Raw genomic sequence first — 23,192 nt, forward strand, 5'->3', positions numbered from 1 at the left:
CTCATGAAAGACAATACAGCCACATTACCCTAACTCTGTTTATACAGGTTCCTCAGTTATGAGGCTTGCATCTAATTCTTGTATAAAAATGAATGAGTAAAGATGAAACTATTTGCAAAATTATGTAATGTGATGTTAACTTTTAAAATGAGAGAATTGGCCTTCCATGTAAAGTTTAACTAAGTCAGCAGCCACACCCAAGTGAATAGACATTGGTTGGAAATGATGAACCAACCCTTTTCCACTGAAAAGCCTCCGTGACAAAAAGTCACCTCAGTTCCAAGTTTAAAAAGGGCCAAGTCTAATTTCAACTCTACAGGCCAGAAATGTGAGAGCTTGCGCCATACGTGAAATGGCATGAACTCTGAACTATTGATCACTCAAGAAGTTTACAGTTTAACTTCTTGAGTGATCAAGAAAGGTAGCAAATCTAGTAAGAACATTGACTGACACAGAAAACCACATCTCACTCGACAAAAGATTATACAAAGGACAATGGCGACCTCGACTGGGCAAACCAGAGCATCACACCACCAGCTCAATGTTATGTATTGTTTAATTAGTTAGAAAATCAATAATTGAGCCAATATGTGTATGGATGATTCATGGTAAAGGCTGGGTTCGTGCAGATATCCAAGAATTTTACAACATTCAGATGAGACTGATAGAAGGTAAAGAATAATTAATGATTGACTGCAATTGATAAAGATCTTCAGAGCTTTAAGAGTGGATTCGGGAGACAGCTGCTCTGTATAAACTAACTCTTCCATGGTGCACCAGGTTATTAACGAGTTAATTGTTGCATGGTTTAATTCAATCACAATCAAACATTAGGTAATCAATTTGATAAAATAGCTTGTCATCACATTAAAGAAGTCAGAGACACGACACTTACTACAAATATCTTGGCATCTGTCTTGATGAGAAGCTGTCATTTAAAAAAACATGTCACTGAGCTGGTGCAGAAGTAAAATATATTTTTTTAAAGAAACAAAGCATGTCTGACTTCCATTAATAGTAAGGAAATTGTCCATGCCACTTGTCTATTTTAGATTATGGGGATATTATAGATGCCGTTTTCCATTGTGCCCTTAGGTTTATTACTTGGGTTACAGAACTCAAAAAGAGTGGACTGGACCTCTTTATATGTAAGAGAGCAGTATTTTCTTGTGTTTATCTACAAAGCACTCCTGTATCTATCATCATTAACTCAATTTAGACTTACAAATTGCCAAACCCGGTCTCAGGCTTGGATAACACCTTTGGTCAGTTCACAGTAATGATTGGAGGGAGGCTTATGTTAAGTCTGTTTTTCTTAATAGGTTTTGTAATTGTACATGTTTGATGCATTTATGCAGGACTCATCTGTAAGAGACCCAAGCCTCAGTATGACTTTCCTGTCAAAATGAAGGTTATATTTCTCTTTTTATAATACTTAAATAAATTAATATTATGGTTTAAGGCAGGGCTCTCCAACAATGTTCCTGGAGCGCTACCCTCCTGTAAATTTCCACTCCAACCCAAGTTGTAACTAATCTGCTTCAGCTTATCAACCAGCTAATTATTAAAATCAGGTGCGCTAGATTATGGTTGGCACGAAAACCTACAGGACTTTAGCTCTCCAGGAAGAGGGTTGTAGAGCCCTGGTTTAAGGTCTGTTTTGTTAAGTTATTTACCAAGACCACAGCTTTATTCCTCTCCCATTTGAATGAAGATCTGCATAGCAAAGAGTTTGAGAGAGACTTATCTTTCATCAGAAGTTTAATTCAATATGTACAACTACTCTTAATAAAGCACTGGATTTCACATGTAATACATTGAGAAACCATTCCTATCCCGTCCCCCTGTCTAGCAGTATGGGAGAGTCACAGTCCAGCTAGTCATTTACAATTAATGATGATAAAATTTCCAAGTCTGGTTAGAGCCCTACTATCTACATTCTGTACGCATGTCATTTTGACCGTTTTTAACCGAAATAAGACATTTGATGCCGACACAGGAAAGACAAGAAAAAAAGATATCATAGTGAAAGCAGAAGTGTCAAGCATGTTGATGTCATTGCCGAAACTCCTGGAAGTACAGTGAGAGCACACTGTTGGTCAGTTACGTTGTCTACATATCAGTGTGGTGGTGGGCTTGGTAGTCGAGATCTCCCCTGGGTGCTGGCAGGGGTTACTTCAGAGGGGAGGTCTTCATGGGGATCATTATTCTGGACTCCATGTGCTGGATCAGCGGAACTGACAGAGGAGTGGAATGAAGAGGGTCACTTAAACATATTACACTTTCAGCGCTTCATATATATTTCACTCGAGGAATGGACAGAGAGCGAGTGAGATACACAGAAAAAGAGCCAACTGACCTGTGTAATAGACAACCTCATCCCAGCCTTCATGTTGCCAAGCTGCGTTCCTGGTGTCTTCTCTCGACTGGAGGTCTTTGTAGGCTAGAAACAGACAATACACAGAAAGCATTCATATCAAAGTCACTAAAAAAAATGTCCATGCTGTATAGTTGATTCATTATTTTGTTGATACTGTATTTTGTTGAGTACGTACAGTATATGTACAACTCAACAAAATACAGCAAATTCAAAACGAGACACCAGAGTGAAACTATAATAACTGAGTTGGTACAAAATGTGTCCCATGTAAATTTCCATGTCACCCAGTGTTAGTTAATTCTGGTCCTGGGGACCCAAAGGGGTGGACATCATAGTTTTTGCTCTAGTACTACACACCCGATTCCACTTATTAAAAAGTATTGATGATGAATTGATTATTTGAATAAGGTATGGCAAAAAAAGTTAAGACAAAAAATATAGAAAGTGCACCCCTTTGGGACCCCAGGATTATGAAACCCTGCCCTAAATTAGGGTTCGTACTGACAGTGGCAAGTCAAAGACTTAAGTTACATTTATGTGAGGAAAACGGCACGTGAACGGCTCCCAGAATGGCAGGAGCAGGCTGCCGCCATCGCGGGCGCCCCGTGAATGAGGCGATTGGCAAAAAAATCTCGAGTTTGTTGCAGAGAAAAAGTCAATGTAGAACTAGCGTCAGATGCAGCGTTGCGTCTTCCCCCCTTCATGTGGCTCTTCTGGGCCGATTCACCCATGCTCGCAATGTCAAAGTGTGACGCATTTTTTGTACCTCACACGGTGTGGGTTGGTTGAGTCCAGTGATGTAGTGGTAAAAAAAAGTGGGTAAACTATACTGAACAAAAATATAAAAAGTGTTGGACCCATGTTTCATGAGCTGAAATAAAAGATCCCAGAAATGTTCCATACACACAAGGTAGGTTGGAATCTACAGTTTCCCGGCATTTGGCAGTGCCTAATCAGTCAGTTCTGTACCTGTCTGAGTGGCAGTGTGGGTGGAATGAGCAAGTCTGCCCAGCAACCACAGCGTGAAATATGTGGGGGGGAATAAATACATTAAAATCGGTAGTCTGCCTGGAAAATAATTAGCAAGACCAATACATTTTTATAAAATGTTCCTCTCATTTTAATTCAAGTACTTTTAAAGTACCAACTTGAGAATATGTCTTATTTTCAAGGTATTCCAGTACTTGAATTTCAGTGACAAATTCAAGTACTTCAAGCAACTCACTAAATAAACTGTAGAGGTGATAGAGAGGGGTCATCTGAAGGCCATACAACTGTTAAATAGCCATCTCTAGCACAGACAGTCTTTATACACAGTCTTGAAATAATTGGCCACTTTAATAAATGGAACACTAGTCACTTTAATAATGTTTACATATCTTGCATTACTCATCTCATATGTATATACTGTATCTCAGTCTGTGTATTCTATTCTACTGTATCAGTCTATGTATTACTCATCTCATATGTATATGCTGTATTCTATCCTATTCTACTGTATCAGTCTATGTATTATCCATCCCATATATATATACACACTGTATTCTATTCCACTGTATCTTAGTCTGTATTACTCATATGTATATACTATATTATATCCTACTGTATCTTAGTCTATGTATTACTCATCTCATATGCATATACTGTATCTTAATCTATGTATTACTCATCTCAGATGTATATACTGCATCCTATACTATTCTACTGTATCTTAGTCTATGCTGCTCTGACATTGCTCGTCCAAATATTTATATATTCCATTCCTTCACTTAGATTTGTGTGTATTGGGTATATGTTGTGTAATTGTTAGATGTATTGGGTATATGTTGTGTAATTGTTAGATGTTACTGCACTGTCGGAACTAGAAACACAAACATTTTGCTACACCCGCAATAACATCTGTTAAACACGTGTATGTGACCAATAACATTTGATTACAGAAGATAGCCCTATTTGGTAAAAGACCAAGTCCATATTATGGCAAGAACAGCTCAAATAAGCAAAGAGAAACGACAGTCCATCATTACTTTAAGACATGGTTAGTCAATATGGAAAATGTCAAGAACTTTGAAAGTGTATTTTATCCTGTTGGGGGTAGGGGGCAGTATTGACACGGCCGGATAAAAAACGTACCCGATTTAATCTGGTTACTACTCCTGCCCAGTAACTAGAATATGCATATAATTATTGGCTTTGGATAGAAAACACCCTAAAGTTTCTAAAACTGTTTGAATGGTGTCTGTGAGTATAACAGAACTCATATGGCAGGCAAAAACCTGAGAAGATTCCTTACAGAAGTGCCCTCTGATAAGATCTTGTTCTTCTTGTCTCTGTTTATTGAAGACTGAGGATCTTTGCTGTAACGTGACACTTCCTACGGCTCCCATAGGCTCTCAGAGCCCGGGAAAAAGCTGAATGATATCGAGGCAGCCCCAGGCTGAAACACATTTGCGCGTTTGGCAAGTGGCCGATCAGAGGACAATGGGCTTAGGCGCGTGCACGAGTCGACCCCGTGCTTTATTTTCTTTCGTCTTTTTACCTAAACGCAGATTCCCGGTCGGAATATTAATGCTTTTTTACGAGAAAAATGGCATAAAAATTGATTTTAAACAGCGGTTGACATGCTTCGAAGTACGGTAATGGAATATTTAGACATTTTTTGTCACGAAATGCGCCATGCTCGTCACGCTTCTTTACCATTCGGATAGTGTCTTGAACGCACGAACAAAACACCGCTATTTGGATATAACAATGGATTATTTGGGACCAAACCAACATTTGTTATTGAAGTAGAAGTCCTGGGAGTGCATTCTGACGAAGAACACCAAAGGTAATAACATTTTTCTTATAGTAAATCAGACTTTGGTGAGTGCTAAACTTGCTGGGTGTCTAAATAGCTAGCCCTGTGATGCCGGGCTATCTACTGAGAATATTGCAAAATGTGCTTTCACCGAAAAGCTATTTTAAAATCGGACATATCGAGTGCATAGAGGAGTTCTGCATCTATAATTCTTAAAATAATTGTTATGCTTTTTGTGAACGTTTATCGTGAGTAATTTAGTAAATTTTTTGTAAATTCACCGGAAGTTAGCTAGTTCTGAACGTCACATGCTAATGTAAAAAGCTGGTTTTTGATATAAATATGAACTTGATTGAACAAAACATGCATGTATTGTATAACATAATGTCCTAGGTGTGTCATCTGATGAAGATCATCAAAGGTTAGTGCTGCATTTAGCGGTCTTCTGGGTTTTTGTGACATTATATGCTAGCTTGAAAAATGGGTGTCTGATTATTTCTGGCTGGGTACTCTGCTGACAATCTAATGTTTTGCTTTCGTTGTAAAGCCTTTTTGAAATCGGACAGTGTGGTTAGATTAACGAGAGTCTTGTCTTTAAAATGGTGTAAAATAGTCATATGTTTGAGAAATTGAAGTAATAGCATTTCTAAGGTATTTGAATAACGCGCCACAGGATTCCACTGGCTGTTACGTAGGTGGGACGATTTCGTCCCGCCGACCCTAGAGAGGTTATGTGACCAATAAAATTTGATTTGATCCTTGTGGTTGTCTCGTCTTACCCCAGAGGTGATGTACCATGTAGAGGCTGCCGATCTGCGAGAAGAACCCTCCCACAGCCTCACTGTTCTGCTGCCGGAACTCTATGGCCCGAGCCCTGCAGTACACACGGAACACACGCTGATGCCACATGACACACAGCAACCAATCAAGCAGCCTTATGACAGCAGTTGTTCATCCAGTGCTTTATTAAATAACTACAACAGAGCACAGAGAGAATACGGATACCTTCTGCTGAACACACTACAGATTTTTTTAAACGTCAAAAAAATTAAACGATTTCACCATTGAGTTATCGATTTCATGTTTCGATCAATGCAATGTTCCAATCATCCAATTTCCTGCATCGCTGTTCAGTCCCCCATGTATAAGGATTTGACATTGTTGTTCTGTCATTTCAATTCTGTCAAACAGTGGTTTGAATAGACAAATTACAGCAGCCATATTCTACTTATAGTCGCCATATCGAATAATTGTATTTCACATAACAATCCCTTGTCCATTTTCAGTCATGCTCAAGACGTCATGAAACGGAAGTGCAGATCAGAGGTACCGAACAGGTGTATCAACTACATGATAGAAGGAACCAAGTGACGTTGTCTCTATCAGTGTCTAAGAAAAGTGACAAATTAAAAAGGAGGATATTTATGCAAATCCTACAGAAAAATAAGAAAAACTGCCTTACCAGTAGTTTCCCCACTCAATCATAGTTCCAGGCTGAAAGAAGAGAGGAGGATTAGACAGAGAGACAGAGAGAGAGAGAGAGAGAGAGAGAGAGAGAGTCAGTCTAACCCTGAGTTGGTATGAGCGGAGCTCATAGATGTTGGGTCCTGGGCGGGGGTTGGGCTCGTTCCAGAAGCTGAACTCCAGGAGCAGCTGGTTACGACGAGACAGCAACATCTTCCCCCGCTCATTCCTGTACTCCATGAACTCCTACAAAACCACAAGTAGTGGTTCAAGAACTGGAAAGGAAATGCACTCCCAAATGTGGTAGGAGGCATATGCAGGTTTGTTGTAATGCATACCTAACATGATTCAAAAGATGAAATTCCTACAGAATGCTTCTTTCAAAGTAATAAGTAGACTAAGGTATTGCAAGTACTACGCAGGAATTTCTTACTTTTCATTATAGAAACCCTACATAGCGACATTTGTGAGCCAACTTTCCTACTAACCTTATTCTGCCGGAGTTTGTTCATGACCTCTGTCAGGGCTGGGTAGCCTCCCCGATATCGCCACAGGTGAACTGCAACACAGAGAGAGGAGGGAAAGGGGATACCTAGTCAGTTGTACAACTGAATGCCTTCAGCTGAAATGTGTCTTCTGCATTTAACCCAACCCCTCTGAATCAGAGAGGTGCGGGGGACTGCCTTAATCGACATCCACGTCTTTGGCGCCTGGGGAACAGTGGTTAACTGTCTTGTTCAGGGGCAGAACTACAGATTTTTACCTTGTCAACTCAGGGATTCGATCCAGCAACCTTTCAGTTACTAGCCCAATGCTATAACCACTAGGCTACCAGGTGAGAGTGTGTGTGTGTGTGCATGTATATGAGTGTGTCCTTACCTGCCTGGTCCTGCTCTCCATACCATGTGTTCCAGGTGCCAATCAGCTCACAGGGGTAGTGAGAGTCAGCGTTGATGGAGGGCAGCACCTCCTCACTGAGGACACGCATAACAAAACAAAAATTAAATAATCATTCAGAATCTTGGTGACGCTGTACTAATCTTTTTACACACATCTTCGAAAGCATTTACTCTCCATTGTCTAACAATGCTGCTGTTTGAGTGTTTGATTGGAGGTAGGTGTACATTACCAAAGTTTGTTGTAAGCATCAAGGCACTCGGGCTTGACATTGTGAACTGTAAGAGAAGAGAAAGAGGTAATCCAGCATGTAACAGAGTGCGACAGTGGCCTGGGGAAAAAGTCTGACACCTTTTAATCTATGTTTAAAAAAAACACGAGGCCATTGTAATGTAGACTCACAGGCGTCACAACCAAACCCTTGAGTGTGTGTGAGAGAACCTACACTGTATTTTGTAGAGGTTGGTGTCTTCCTTCTTAGCCAGTAGTTGAGAGTGGGCATCCTTTCTGGGGTCGACCTTCCTGACGAACAGAGACTTGAACCAGCTGTCCTCACGGTTCCTATTGGTGGACGCTGATAGACTCCTGGACAAGACGTGAGACAGCATTAGGACACCATCATTTATTTTTATTTAACCTTTACTTATCCAGGATGGTCTCACTAAGAAATTATTTTATATATATCTAAAAAAAATAAAGGGATGTTGACAACAAAATCACAAACATAATCAATGGAAATCCAATTTATCAACCCATGGAGGTCTGGATTTGGAGTCACACTCAAAATTAAAGTGGAAAACCACACTACGGGCTGATCCAACTGATGTAATGTCCTTAAAACAAGTCAAAATGAGGCTCAGTAGTGTGTGTGGCCTCCACGTGCCTATATGACCACAACGCCTGGGCATGCTCCTGATGAGGTGGCAGATGGTCTCCTGAGGGATCTCCTCCCAGACCTGGACTAAAGCATCCGCCAACTCCTGGACAGTCTGTGGTGCAACGTGGCGTTGGTGGATGGAGCGAGACATGATGTCCCAGATGTGCTCAATTGGACTCAGGTCTGGGGAACGGGCGGGCCAGTCCATAGCATCAATGCCTTCCTCTTGCAGGAACTGCTGACACACTCCAGCCACACGAGGTCTAGTATTGTCTTGCATTATGAGGAAACCAGTGCCAACCGCACCAGCATATTGTCTCACAAGGGGTCTGAGGATCTCATCTCGGTACCTAATGGCAGTCAGGCTACCTCTGGCGAGCACATGGAGGGCTGTGCGGCCCCCCAAAGAAATGCCACCCCACACCATTTAAAAAAAAATGTTTTATTTCACCTTTATTTAACCAGGTAGACAAGTTGAGAACAAGTTCTCATTTACAATTGCGACCTGGCCAAGATAAAGCAGTTCGACAACATACAACAACACAGGGAGTAAAACAAATATACAGTCAATAATACAGTAGAAAAATAAGTCTATGTACGATGTGCGCAAATGAATGGAGATAAGGGAGGTATAAGCAAAAAAGTCCATGGTGGCAAAGTAAATACAATATAGCAAGTAAAACACTGGAATAGATTTGTAGTAGAAGAAAGTGCAAAGTAGAAATAGAGATAATGGGGTGCAAAATAAAATAAATACAGTAGGGGAAGGGGTAGTTGTTTGGGCTAAATTATAGATGGGCTATGTACAGGTGCAGTGATCTGTGAGCTGCTCTGACAGCTGGTGCTTAAAGCTAGTGAGGAAGATAAGCGTTTCCAGTTTCAGAGATTTTTGTAGTTCGTTCCAGTCATTGGCAGCAGAGAACTGGAAAGAGAGACAGCCAAAGGAGGAATTGGCTTTGGGGGTGACCAGAGAGATATACCTGCTGGAGCGCATGCTACGGGTGGGTGTTGTTATGGTGACCAGTGAGCTGAGATGAGGCGGGACTTTACCTACCAAAGACTTATAGATGACCTGGAGCCAGTGGGTCTGGCGACGAATATGTAGCGAGGGCCAGCCAACAAGTGCATATAAATCGCGGTGGGTGGTATATGGGGTGGCAAAACGGATGGCACTGCATCCATTTTGCTGAGTAGAGTGTTGGAGGCTATTTTGTAAATTACATTGCCGAAGTCGAGGATCGGTAGGATAGTCAGTTTTACGAGGGTATGTTTGGCAGCGTGAGTGAAGGAGGCTTTGTTGCGAAATAGGAAGCTGATTCTAGATTTAATTTCGGATTGGAGATGCTTAATAGGAGTCTGGAAGGAGAGTTTACAGTCTAACCAGACACCTAGGTATTTGTAGTTGTCCACATATTTCAAGTCAGAACCGGCCAGAGTAGTGATGTTAGTTGGGAGGGCGAGGACGGCGATCGGTTGAAGAGCATGCATTTAGTTTTACTAGCGTTTAATTAAGAGCAGTTGGAAGCCACGGAAGGAGAGTTGTATGGCATTGAAGCTCGTTTGGAGGTTAGTTAACACAGTGTCCAACGAAGGGCCAGATATGGTGTTGTCTGCGTAGAGGTGGATCAAGGAATCACCCACAGCAAAAGCGACATCATTAATATAGACAGAGAAAAAGAGTCGGCCCAAGAATTTAACCCTGTGGCACCCCCATAGAGACTGCCAGAGGTCCGGACAACAGGCCCTCCGATTTGACACACTGAACTCGATCTGAGAAGTAGTTGGTGAACCAGGCGAGGCAGTCATTTGAGAAACCAAGGCTCTTGAGTCTGCCGATAAGAATGTGGTGATTGACAGAGTCGAAAGCCTTGGCCAAGTCGATGAAGACGGCTGCACAAATCTCCCTCTCTTCCTCCCTCCCCTAATCAGCTAAATCCCCACCTCCCTACAAAAGACAACGAGCTAAGTCATCTAACCATGGGTCTTGCAGATTGATGATTGAATGCAAGTGCTATACAGCTTTAGGATGATACTTTACACAGTGCATTTGGAAAGTATTCCGACCCCTTGACTTTCCGCATTTTGTTACGTCACAGCCCTGTTATAAAATGTATTAAAATTGTTTTCCCCTCAATCCACACACAATACCCCATAATGAAAGAAAAAACAGATTTTCCATCTATTTTGATTTGTTTAACACTTTTTTGGTTACTACATGATTCCATGTGTTTTATTTCATAGCTTTGATGTCTTCACTATTATTCTACAATGTAGAAAATAGTAAAAAATAAATAAAAACCTTGGAACGAGTAGGTGTCTCCAAACTTATGACTGATACTGTGTGTGTAATTAATATATATATATATATATATATATATATATATATATATATATATACACACACACACACAGTACCAGTCAAAAGTTTGGATGCACCTACTCATTCAAGGGTTTCTTTATTTGGCTAGTCAATATTATCCCAGAACTGTGCAAAAATAGGTGAAGCTCCTACATGGGATGAAACATTCACCGTAGTCTCTGAATAGGGTAGCTGCAAATCTGGAAAAAGTCAGTTTCACCATATGGCGGAAAGTAGTAGACGCCATTTTGGAAAAGGTCAGTCGATATCCACACAAATAAAGAGGTTAGCGAGGTCTAGGGAATATATAAAGGAATAGATCTAAGCACAGGCAAAATCCTAGAGGGAAACCTGGTTCAGTCTGCTTTCCAACAGACAAATCCACCTTTCAGCAGGACAATAGCCTAAAAACGCAAGGTCCAAATATACACAAGTCACTTACCAAGACGAGACTGAATGTTCCAGTGGCCTAGTTACAGTTTTGGCTTAAATTGACTTGAAAATCTATGACAAGACTTGAAAATGGCTGTCTAGCAATGATCAACGACAAAATTAACAGAGCTTGCAGAATTAAAATAATTTTTTTTAAAAAAAGGGAAAATATTGTACAATCCAGGTTTGCAAAGTTCTTAGAGACTTAACCAGAAAGACTCACAGCTGTAATCGCTAAGGTGATTCTAACGTGTATTGACTCAGGGGGTTGAATACTTATCTAATCAATAAATAAATTAAGTAAATATATGTGTGTTTTATTTTCCATTTAAATCCATTTTAATCCCACTTTGTAAGTACAAAATGAGAAAAAAGTCAAGGGGTGTGAAGACTTTCTAAAGGCACTATAGATGGGTTGGCTGACAATGTCACGAAAAATGAGACAAACATGTTGATGGGGCTGGAAGCTGTTATCATTCTGAACAGTCAGATAGCTACTGTAGCAACAAGTACAAGAAGCTTCCATGTGGGGAATTGTAGGTGGCTCGTTTTATCTGGTTCTTAATACCATCTCTTGTTTTGAGGTGTTTTGATTGATTTCATGTCAATGCTAATATGGCTCAAATTTGCTAGCTAGATAACCAACAACTGTAAAGATGTATTTCAGAGACCACAAGTGCTCATTGTGCAAATGTATACATGGTTTTCAATAAACATTGAGACCAAATATAGTTTCACATGCCAACACAGTTTTGCCCCAAAGTTGTGCATGCGTCGGTTTTGTTGCTCAACAACCAACCAACTAATCTACAAGTAGTCTGCGTCATTCTCCGGAGGTGGCACCTAAACAAGCATTTCCACTCTAGAATGATCGAAATAGGCTCGGCAACTTTGTCTGGGGGGGGGGGGTCCTTTAATTATTTTCTATCACACCAATTTACCCAATGCGGACAGTTTGTGTTACATTACACAGGCTCACATGTTCACCACATAAAATTGAGTGGAATTAAACATCCTTTTTGCTTCAGATTAACTTCTTTGGGATAGGGGGAGGTATTTGACGTCCGAATGAAAAGCGCGCCCAAAGTAAACTGCCTGCTACTCAGGCCCAGAAGCTAGGATATGCATATAATGCCTGGCGCTTTTATAATTGGGCGAAATCATCCAATTGCAGTTCCTAGGGCTTCCACTAGATGTCAGTCTTTAGAAAAAGTTTCAGGCTGGTTTTTGGAAAAATGAGGGAGACGTAGTTTTTCTAGTGGCTCCCATTTTGGCAGTAGTGTTTCCAAGCGCATGGCCGAGACAGCACGTTCTTTTTGTTTATCTCCGGTAAAGACAATAACGATTCTCCGTCTTAAATTGTATTGTTTATTTGCGTATTAGGGTGCCTAAGGATTGATTATAAACGTTGATTGACTTGTTTGGATAAGTTTATTGGTAACGTTTGGGATTCATTTTGTATGCATTTTGAAGGAAGGAAACCGAGTGGATTATTGACTGAAGCGTGCCAGCGAAACTGAGTTTTTCTGGATATAAAGAAGGAATTTATCAAACAAAAAGGACCATTTGGTGTTCTGTAGGATTTGTTGCTTTCAAATTGTTTGTACAAATGTTTAGGTTTGACAAAACCTCTAAGGCTCAAGTTGCAACCACTGTTTTCTACACAGCGATGTCCACAAAACGTTTTAGGTTAAACTGAGGAACCTGCGATTGACACATCACGTCCCTGCAAGATGCCTTCTATGTCCCAGTCTATGAAGTCAAATATATTTCGAAACACATTGTGAACACTGTGCAAGGAACATGTTCCAAAGGCAATTAGCCCTCTGTCTGTGGCTTCTGGAAGGACAGATGTGATAAACATTTGGTCAATCCATCAAAATTTGTAGGAGGTGAGACATGTTAAGTTTCTGTCAACTCTGAAGTGAGAAAGACAGTCCTTAGCTGTGCCATGTCCCATGAAGGAGGAGTTCAGGTAGTGTGGGGTAACCTTGTTGGTTGTGGGGTCTAAAACCTTCATGGACATCCATTTGCTTGAGCTGAAGTTGTTTGTTCAGCGATTCATCAAAAAGCAGCAATTTACCCTCGTTCTCCTGCAACTTGTCCAGCAGGTGGTGCCGAAAGTAAGGTGCATGTAGGCCATCTTCTCCCCATAGGCATTTGACTTGACAATAGCAATGTCTGGAAACAAAGGGGAAAATTGTGGCATTGTCCTCTGCACTTTTGCAGAAGTGGGAGACGAAACTCTTCATTGTCCATAGGATCTCTGCGCGCCATGAATCCTTGTTTCAGACCCATGAAGAGGTCTCAGGTGGAGGACTCTGAAAGGAAGAAAACAAATAGCAATTATTAACTTGGTGTTACCGTGGTGTGTCGTTCTTTCTGAAAAGACATCCACAACACCTTAGAAAACAATCAAATTCAGCTCATGTTAGGTTGTATATGTAATGGACTATCCCTTTACACTGAGTGTACAAAACATTAAGGACACCTACACTTCCCATGACAAACTGACCAGGTGAAAACTATGGTCCCTTATTGAAGTAATTTGTTCAATCCATTTCAAATTAGTGTTGAAGGGGAGAAGACAGATTAAAGAAGGACTTTTAAGCCTTGAGACAATTGAAAAATGAAGTGTGTGTCAGTCATTCAGAGGGTGAATGGGCAAGACAAAATATTTAAGTGCCTTTGAACGGGGTATGGTGGTACAACTCAATTTTAGGAAGGTGTCCTTAATTTTTTGTACACAGTGTATATCCAACTACCTCCTACATTTAATCTTCAACCTTTAAACCCATAGCCTATGCTACATATTGCATGTATTTTCACATCCCCTTCATGCATGTAGCTATATTATCATTGAACAGACATACATATATAGTACAATAGTAATTAAAACCATGGTTTCATGATATGTTTAGTAAATGTCTAACATTATAGTTTGCCATTAGGTGAAGCTGTAAAACTACTTTCAACAACAATGGTGCTGAATGATGATGCCTAGTTTATAACTTAGCAGATCTTGCCTGGCTTTCGTGGGAAATGTTACTGTTCTGTAACCAAAAATTAACAGTGGTCGAGTCTGCAAGATAGCTAGCTGGCTAAATGTTAGCAACCTGACTACTCAATGTTAGTTAGCTAGCTAGCTATTTTAGCCAAGTTGGCTAACGTTTGCTGGCTAGCATCATTTCATCCAAATCATTCAACACACTCACTATCCCAGATCACCTGCCCTGTAGGGAAAGATAAAAGTGATAGTTTTCTAACAAATATTTTAATGTCAGCTCCCTTAGCTAAGAGAACTAACTATCTAGCTAACTAACAAGCTTAAGTTGGTAAACTCTGGTTTGCTTACGTTAGCTAGTAGTTCATTCTAATTCATGCTCGAAATGTTTCTTGACCGGTTGGTTTGGTTGTGCTGAAGCTCTGGAGGTTGTTGGAGAAAAAGTCACAACGTAGAACTGGCGCCAGTCCGGGCTGCAGCTTTGCCTTTCCCCCTTCATGTGGCTCTTCAGGGCCAATTCACCCATGCTTAAAACATCAAAGTCTGACATTTTTTTTGCACCTTGCACAGTGTGGGTTGGTTGAGTCTGGAAAACCCATTCATAAACATCAATTTCATGCCAGGCAGAATTGAATCTACATTTTCCTGGCATTTTAGGTGTCGATGTGACGCTTGGCGGTGCCTCAGTTCTGTGCCTGTCTGAGTGGCAGTGTGGGTGGAATGAGCGAGCTCGCTTGGCAAACCGAGCACGAAACACGAGTGAGAAAAAATATTTCCAGGCAGTTTTTTTTTCTCAAAGTAACACATTGTATAATTATCTGTTCTCTCATTTTAAATCAAAATACTAACTTGAGAAAATGTCTGTTTCAAGGTATTAAAGTACTTGTATTTGAGTGCTAAATTCAAGTACCTCAAGCCCCTTGTGCGAACTCTGCGCAAACCAATACACCGATTTGAGAGTCAAACTATCACCTAATTAACAGCCAACCATTGTCAGCGTTGATATCCAATGCCGGGTCGTGATTTGTTGAAGTTACATAACAAAGCAACTGATTTGTTTCTGCCCCGTTTCAGAAGCCTCAGAATCTCCAGCCAATATTCTCGAATTTAGATGACTGTCTTAAACTCTTCCTAACCAGTGATGTAAATATTATTTTCAGATATCAGAAATATAAAATTGAACTTTCAACATTAATTTCCAATGGTGTTCTACTTACATCTGCTAAAAACTGCTGAATGAGTCCAAAAACATGCTGTGATAGATTTATGATACCAGAAATCACCAAAAGTGGTTTGCCTTTACTTGGATACATGGAAAACACATTGGAACATACCCTGTTAATGAATCTATAGAAGTGGCCTAGTTAGTGTTGGGACATTGTTTAAAGCCACTACAGTAACGTTAGCCCATATCCACAAAGTTGACTGTCTGACAACTTCATAGAGGAAGTACAGTACACAATATCACAGATCGAACAAGGAGCCAGATGTTTCACCAGATATATAAATCTGAAGCATTTGGTTGGAAATTCCATACCCCACCAATTATGGTGAGGAGAGGACGCCCAGTGGCCGGCAGTGGGAGTGTATGTAATGAGATGGAACTGGGCCCACATTCTGCTGATTTTCTCACAGAAGAAAAGCCTGATCTCAATACAGTTGTAACATACAGAGTGCACAAAGTTTTGTAGACAAGACCATTGGCCAAAGAAAAACCACAAAAAAAATGGTATTGTTTACAGGGAGTGCAGGGCGAATTGAGTTATTGCACACGGGTACTTTCCCTAATGGAAATATATGCTAGAACATGCCAATAGGATCCTGCTAGCTCGTGCTTGGCTCTGTCAACCTCCGTGCTTGTCCTGACCACTATGCTTCCATTGAAAACGACACAGATGAACTCTTTGGTTAAATATATTTGTTAATGTCATTGAACATAGTTATGAACACATGTGCAACTAACAAAACAGTATTCATGTATTTATGACCAGTGTTGGAGTACGCTTTAGATTACTCAGATTACTTTGTGGTAACAACTTAACACGTTTACTTTTTTGTAAATCTCAGTTACTTTTCCAAATAAGCAAATTGTTCATTTTAAATACATTTTACATTTTAGTCATTTAGCAGACGCTCTTATCCAGAGCGACTTACAGTAGTGAATGCATACATTTCATAATTTTTTTTCTTTTTTTTTTTTCCCCTCTTCCCGTACTGACCGTATAGACTGACGAGTTTCAGAAGAAAGTTATTTGTTTCTGGCCATTTTGAGCATGTAAATCGAACCCACAAATGCTGATGCTCCAGATACGGTCAGTTTTATTGCTTCTTTAATGAGAATAACAGTTTTCAGCTGTGCTAACATAATTGCAAAAGGGGTTTCTAATGATCAATTAGCTTTTTAAAATGATAAACTTGGATTAGCTAGCACAACGTGCAGTTGGAACGCAGGAGCGATGGCTGCTGATAATGGGCCTCTGTACGCCTATGTAGATATTCCACTAAAAGACCCCCTTCACGTTACAGCCTTATTCTAAAGTGGATTAATATATATACACACACATACATACACACAATACCCCATAATGACAAAGCAAAAGCAGGTTTTTAGAAATGTTTGCAAATGTATTACAAATACAAAACTGAGAATACACATTTACTTAAGTATTCAGACCCTACTTGGTATTTTATTAGGATCCCCATTAGCTGTTGCGCAAGGTCCACACCAAACATGACATAATACAGAACATTATTAGACAAGAACAGCTCAAGGACATAACTACATTAATTTAAAAATGGCACACGTAGCCTACATATGAATACATACACTAACAACTTAGGTCAAATAGGGGAGAGGCGTTGTGCCGTGAGGTGATGCTTTATCTGTTTTTTGAAACCAGGTTTGCTGTTCATTTGAGCAATATGGAAGGGAGTTCCATTCAATTTCACACTCCAAAACCTTCTCACTGCGCTAGCCCACTCGACCTGTGTTGACTGACAGTTGGTCCAATCAGAGGGCAGTGTGTGTGTTTCACGAGCCAATCAGTTGTTTGCAATTGTGATACTGTCTGTGGCTGAGTGAGAGTAGCCTAATCCACGGAGACTCTTTGCCACAAAATGAGTGACAAAACAGGACAGATCATTTCAAGTCGTCAGTCTCAAATCAAAGTTGAGTCCAGAGTCTCCAAGTCGAAGTCAAGTCTCAAGTTATTTTATACCAAGTCAGGCTGCGGTCCAAACAATTAAAAGACACCCTCGTCCACTTACCCTCATCTTATGCCCTTGGGGGAATCCCCACCGCCATCTTGGAGGGTGGTCCAAATGATTAGCCAAGCAAGGGAAGATTGCAACGTAAGCTCCTCAGCCCTCGTTTTTAGTCGGCTTTGCAAGTGTACAATTATGTTCACTCCGGGGCCTGAAACTCCCCATAATTCAATTCAATTGTACATCCGCTAAGAAAAGTCCATGAAAACTTATCAAATGGAGAAGTCAACATACAAGTGTAAGTAAAAACAAATGTTTTTGTTTGGTTATCTTTTGGAAAATGTAGAAATAAAAAACATTTTCCTTCTTCAGAAGTCCCAGCTAGGCAGGCTAAAGTTTGATAGCTAGCAAATGAATTAGCTAACTTACAGTAGGTATATATTAATAATGATATATTAAATATAAGTAGACATGCACTCATAATTGACTGTAGGGCTTATAAAGCACCCACAAGCTACCGGTGGCTGAAAACAATCGCGGGATGAACGAGTGACGACTTTCCAGCCAAAGGTGGTCCATTTAAAAATCATTCCTGGGGGGGCTCAAGATGGCGACATGAGAGTGTAACATTTCTAGCTGAGGAACAATTTTAGGGTTTTCTCACAAAGTTGATCGTTTTAGGCTGCAGTTGCAATTAGTTGGAATTAGTTTTTTCACAAAAAAATGATAACTAACCATACAATGTAGCTTTTTTGAATAATTTTGTAATTAATCAAACCAGTGAAATATATTTGATGATTTCCAACAAACAAGCTAGCTATCGAAAAGTTTCAGCGTGTGTAGTTAAGTTACCCTGCTAACGTCTTCATAGCTAGTAGCATGGAATCAGGACATGACCAAACTGTTGCTGAGATAATGGATGTGGAAACTTCCAAGGAGAAAAGAGGCATTGTTGAAACTCACTCATATGCTTGCAGTGTAAAAAAGGGGGGTGAATGTGATTCATACCCGAATACCCCAACCAAGGAGCAACTTCCAAAGAAGCTGAGAAGTGAACCATCAATGAGCCAGCTACAGGACAACATCGTCCGCAACCTCACGGCTAAAATCAAAGAGAGCGCAGATGACATCACGAATTTGGTGAAAAAGAACACTATCAGTATTGTTAACCTGAAGAAAGCGATTGATTTCAATGCTGAGGAAGTAAAAACCATTTTACCAATCTACGGTACAATGTTATTTGCAATTGTGTGCGTAATATATATATATATATATACAATTTAGGTCAACCACTTGCGTGGTGCAAAGGACTGTTTTTATTTGCAACTAGTAAGAACTTTTCTTTTTGTGAGAACCTGATTCATGTGAACATATACAAGTTTAATATTCTTCATATAGTCACTGTGATAGTAAATGTCCATTTCTGTTTTTTCTATTAATGCCAGGGGAATCCATAATATTTTGAAAAGGAAATCTTTATTTTTGTATTGTAAGAGTGCCAACTTTTATTTAATTCAAGAAACTCATGCCTGTTCCACAGATACTGCGTTTTGGAAGTGTCAGTGGGGGAATGATATTTGGTACAAATCGGTCAGCAGGTGTCGCTATTTTAAAAGGCAACTTTAAGGGTGATATTGAGTCATCAGGGAGATGGATTATACTATTGGTAGATGTCAACCACATTCAATTCATTGTTGTAAATACTTATGCTTCCAATAACAAGTCAAGTAACTTTTATTTAGAGACAGTGAGAGGAAAATAAGTAAAATTATGTCTAAATTTCCATTGGACAAAGTAATATGGGGTAGAGATTTTAATACAGTATTACATGATAGTCTAGATAGATGGCCTCCTAAGGATAGCAATTCTGTTTGTGAGATAAGGAATATATGTCTAAGTTATATGTTCTATATATTTGGAGACATAAGAACCCAGATAAGACTTTGTTTACATGGAGTACCAAAGATTTATTTGTACAATCTCATATTGATTTCTGAAGATATGGCTGACAATACAGTCTCGATTGAACCATCGATTTTAACAGACCACAAAGGGATCTCAAAGATAAATATGCATGGTTTGTCAACAAAAAAAATTGTAAAGGTTACTGGAAAATGAACAAGACTTTACTAGATAATTAAGTATTTAAGAAGGATGTAGCAGGAATTATTGATAAATACTGGAATTGTGCCTGTAATCAGGAATTACTGGAGCTATCATCATTACAAATGCAGTTAGACTATCTATGAGGATACAGATCAAGACAAAAATGAATGGAAGAGGGAAAGAAAAATACAAAATATTTCTTTAATTTAGAAAAAAGGGCAGGCGAAAAGAATTCCATATGTAAAGTAATAATTAATAATACTCCCAATGAAAATCCAAAAGAAATCTCTCAGCATGTTGCCCAGTTTTATCAGAATCTGTATACATCAGCCCAGCCAACTTCCAATATGGATCTTTTCTTAGACAATGTAGCAAACATTGCTAAGAAGATAATGATTTCAGGAATTTTTGTGATGATTTATCTGATATTGAGATAGAAGACTGTATTAAAAGCCTTAAGGACAATAGGTCCCCTGGAAATTATGGTTTAATAAGCGAGTTTTATAAAGCATTCAATGATAAATTGATTCCTTTCATTCTTGCTATGTTTCAAGAATCAACAGAAAAAGGGGAGTTATCGGCTTCCTTAAAGCAAGGTGTAATTAAACCTAATAAGGATAGTCTTTATATAGACAACTGGAGACCCATTAGCCTGTTGAATAACGATGGGAAATTATTTGCCCTTGTATTTGCTAAGAGGTTGAAACAAGGCTTGCATCCTATAATTGATGAAGAACAATCTGGTTTTATGCATGGTCGACACATTAGTAATAATATCAGGTTGATCTTAGATATGATTGACTATAATGACATCCTTGATGATAGTTTTCTTATGTTTGTTGATTTTTTATAAAGCTTTTGACACTGTAGAACATGAGTTTATGTTCAAAGCAATACGTTTTTGGGGGTTTGGTGACTTTTTTTGGGGAAAGCAGTCCAAACTTTATATAGTGGCTGTACTAGCTCTGTAAAATTAGCTCACGGGACATCCCAAAGATTTGATATTGGCTGTGGCATTAGTTCATTTTTATTTGTTACTCAAATGGATGGCTCTTCATATCAAGAAAGGGAATTTTCAAGGTGTTTCAGCTTAAATTCATTGCCAAGTGCTATGTCAACTGGCTGATGATACAACCATATTTTTAAAGACAGGAATGAGGTTTCTAAAAGGAGTTTCCTGTATTGAAGACTTTTCCTTCGTTTTCGGGTTTGACAATTAATATCAATAAGTCAGTCTTATTTCCACTCAAGGATTGTGTTTTACAGGAAGTATATGGTATCCCAGTTAAAGATAAGGTTACTTATCTTGGAATTTTTATATGCAAGGATGAAAAAAAAAGTGAATTAAACTTACCCCATTATTGAGAAAACAGAAGAAATTGAACCTCTGGTTGCTGAGAGATATTTGGTTACACAGTTGGGTTTTATTGTCCAAAGCTGAAGGGTTTGATATTGTAAGGGTATAAAACACTTTCCCCTCACAGATACTTTCTATGGAACAACAAAGATATGCGATTTAAAAATAAGTCTCTTTTTTTGTAACTGGTTGGAGAATACAATTATTTTGGTTGGTCAGTTACTGAATGAGGAAATATTGTATCAGTAAAAAGGTAAAGGAAGTTTCATTTAAATTGTTAGATAGAATTTATCCTGTGAAACATGTTTTGGAAAGATCCAAGCTGAATATTGACTATAAATGTGATTTCTGCGGAATGGAGAAGGAGACCATTTTGCATTTGTTTTTTGCCTGTATTTATAGTACAATTTTTTGGATTGACATACAGAATTTTGCTACAAAAAAAAAATAAAATAAAAAATAAGACTGGTTCTACTATATAGTTTTGATATGATTTATTTCAGAAATTCTGACATAGATAAAGATGAGTATATTTAATTCAACTGCTAATATAAGGTACATTTCATATTCACAAATGCAAATGGTCTAACTCAAAACGTTACTTTTTTCACTTTATAAATGAATTTAAACAATATGGCACTACTTTAACTAAAATGCAAAACAAAAAGGTAATTAAAACTTGTATTATTAATGAATATGATTTGTTTGTTTAGGATTCTTGGCAATGTAAATAGTTTGTATGTATGCTTGTTTGCATGTGACTATTCCTCTTTTGCTTGTTGATATTTGTTAATTAAAAAATAAAATAATAATAATTCATTCCTCCCTCCCTCGCCCTGCAAGTGGTATACTCCTCAGATGTCATGAGACGTCATCAGAAGTGTCCACTTAATTTGAGGGGATAAGGTGCGTCTTTTAAGTGTTTGGACCAGAGCCTCAAGTCATCAAACGTGCGAGTCTAAGTCATGTGACTCGAGTCCACACCTATGGTACTAAGTAGACAAGTCATTCTAAGGTAGTGTGCACCCTCTACTTGGCATTTTCAGAGGGTTTTCTGTTTTTGGTAACGCAAAGTAATGACGACTAACGTTACTTTCAATGCCAGTAACGTAAACTAGTGAGTTGCTTTTAAAAGTAACGTTCCCCAACACTTTTTATGACCTTGAAAGAGATGTTAATTGAACTTCCCTTGTATCCTACAAATGTACTAATACGCAGCCAACTAACCTGCAGTGCAATTCCACGGGCAAATGTTCTGCAAATTGCTATCATGTGCACTGATTTGCAACGATAGGACAAGTATTATATATAAACTGTGCAAAACACATTTAAAAGTGTCGATACGTTGCAAGTTATTTGCAATAGTTTTGTAGAAATGTCCTACCAAGTCATGAACAACCTTTAAGTGTTAAGCTCCTACCTTAGCCTTTTAGTTAACTGGCTTTCCTTCGCATTCCAACGTCATTCAGGTGTAATCATTACGCCAATTCTGTTGCAAAACTTTTTGCAACAGAAGCTGCTTCCTCCAAACGGAAAACGTTTTGCAACGAAAACGAGAGTTTCTATTGGGTAAATTAAGGTAGGTCCCTCCTGTTTCGTTCCGTTTGCTTCCGTTTAATTCTTAAAATGTAAACAGTTTCCGTTAAAGTTAGATAGCTAGCTAACAAAGTTAGCACTATAGCACTGGATTAGTGGGAAGTGTAAAGAGTTGTTAACGATCAAATACATATTCTCTTTCAAACTTACTTTTCTCATAGAAATATCCAACTAACCTGATTGTAAGTATGACTTGTCCGTTCCTCTGGACTCCGTTTCTCGTCTGTTTTAGGCCGTTGCCCACCTTCTGAAGGACTCGGTTCGCCATCTTTCTCTGGCTTGATTGAATACTTGCTATAACCGGAAGACTTCTTCTTCTTCTTCGGTGGTGTTTATCGGCGGTGGCATCCAACGTTATGGTGCATTACCGTCACCTACTGTACTGGAGTGTGGGCCGGCGACAGGGAGAAACTAAATCCTACTTGCCAGCCCTGTTGCTCTTAAAAAATATAACACAATATTTGAGACTATATCTAATAACGTTCTACTCAATATACTCTTTGAACTAATTTCCTGTATCCCCTTCTCCCTCATACTAGATCTAAGCCTCTCTCTTTCCCTATGGTTCTGCCCACACTAGCAATTCATGCTCCACGGTCTCTGTTTCCTGGCAATAATCACTCTTTCCTGTTGGATGCTTTCTTATCACATTTCCTGATTTTCACACCACATTCCTGCACTGCAAATGCTGACCCAGTACGTCCTGTCCTTGGATC

The 23,192-nt window shown here is 39.2% G+C and overlaps 1 protein-coding gene across 2 annotated transcripts; it reads right to left on the bottom strand.

Annotated features, from left to right (window-relative positions):
• Positions 1-1,743: 1,743 nt before the first annotated feature.
• On the bottom strand, positions 1,744-22,810 carry LOC106602830 (protein NipSnap homolog 2). 2 transcript variants are annotated; one of them, XM_045716810.2, is made up of 11 exons: positions 22,653-22,787; positions 13,293-13,530; positions 7,987-8,126; positions 7,774-7,819; positions 7,524-7,618; positions 7,133-7,203; positions 6,750-6,890; positions 6,643-6,674; positions 5,960-6,054; positions 2,360-2,443; positions 1,744-2,237 (listed from the first exon to the last, which is right to left on the bottom strand). In XM_045716810.2, the coding sequence occupies exons 2-11, from the start codon at positions 13,505-13,507 to the stop codon at positions 2,173-2,175; spliced, it is 984 nt and encodes a 327-aa protein (XP_045572766.1). In that variant the 5' UTR covers positions 13,508-13,530; positions 22,653-22,787; the 3' UTR covers positions 1,744-2,172. The 2 variants fall into 2 exon arrangements, with proteins under 2 accessions (XP_045572766.1, XP_014051212.1); XM_014195737.3 differs by lacking the exon at positions 13,293-13,530 and having other exon boundaries at positions 22,653-22,810.
• Between the last annotated feature and the right edge of the window lie 382 nt (positions 22,811-23,192).

This window comes from Salmo salar, chromosome 04 (genome assembly GCF_965601325.2).
Source record: "Salmo salar chromosome 04, fSalSal1, whole genome shotgun sequence".
NCBI lineage: Eukaryota > Metazoa > Chordata > Actinopteri > Salmoniformes > Salmonidae > Salmo > Salmo salar.

Coding starts and splice junctions, on each gene's coding strand:
- LOC106602830 (XM_045716810.2), bottom strand. CDS start 13,507: ATGGGTCTGAAACAAGGATTCATGGCGCGCAGAGATCCTATGGACAAT. Junction 6,891..7,132: donor ACAAACTCCGGCAGAATAAG/GTTAGTAGGAAA, acceptor GTGGTTTTGTAG/GAGTTCATGGAGTACAGGAA. Junction 2,444..5,959: donor CATGGTACATCACCTCTGGG/GTAAGACGAGAC, acceptor GTCTGTTTCTAG/CCTACAAAGACCTCCAGTCG.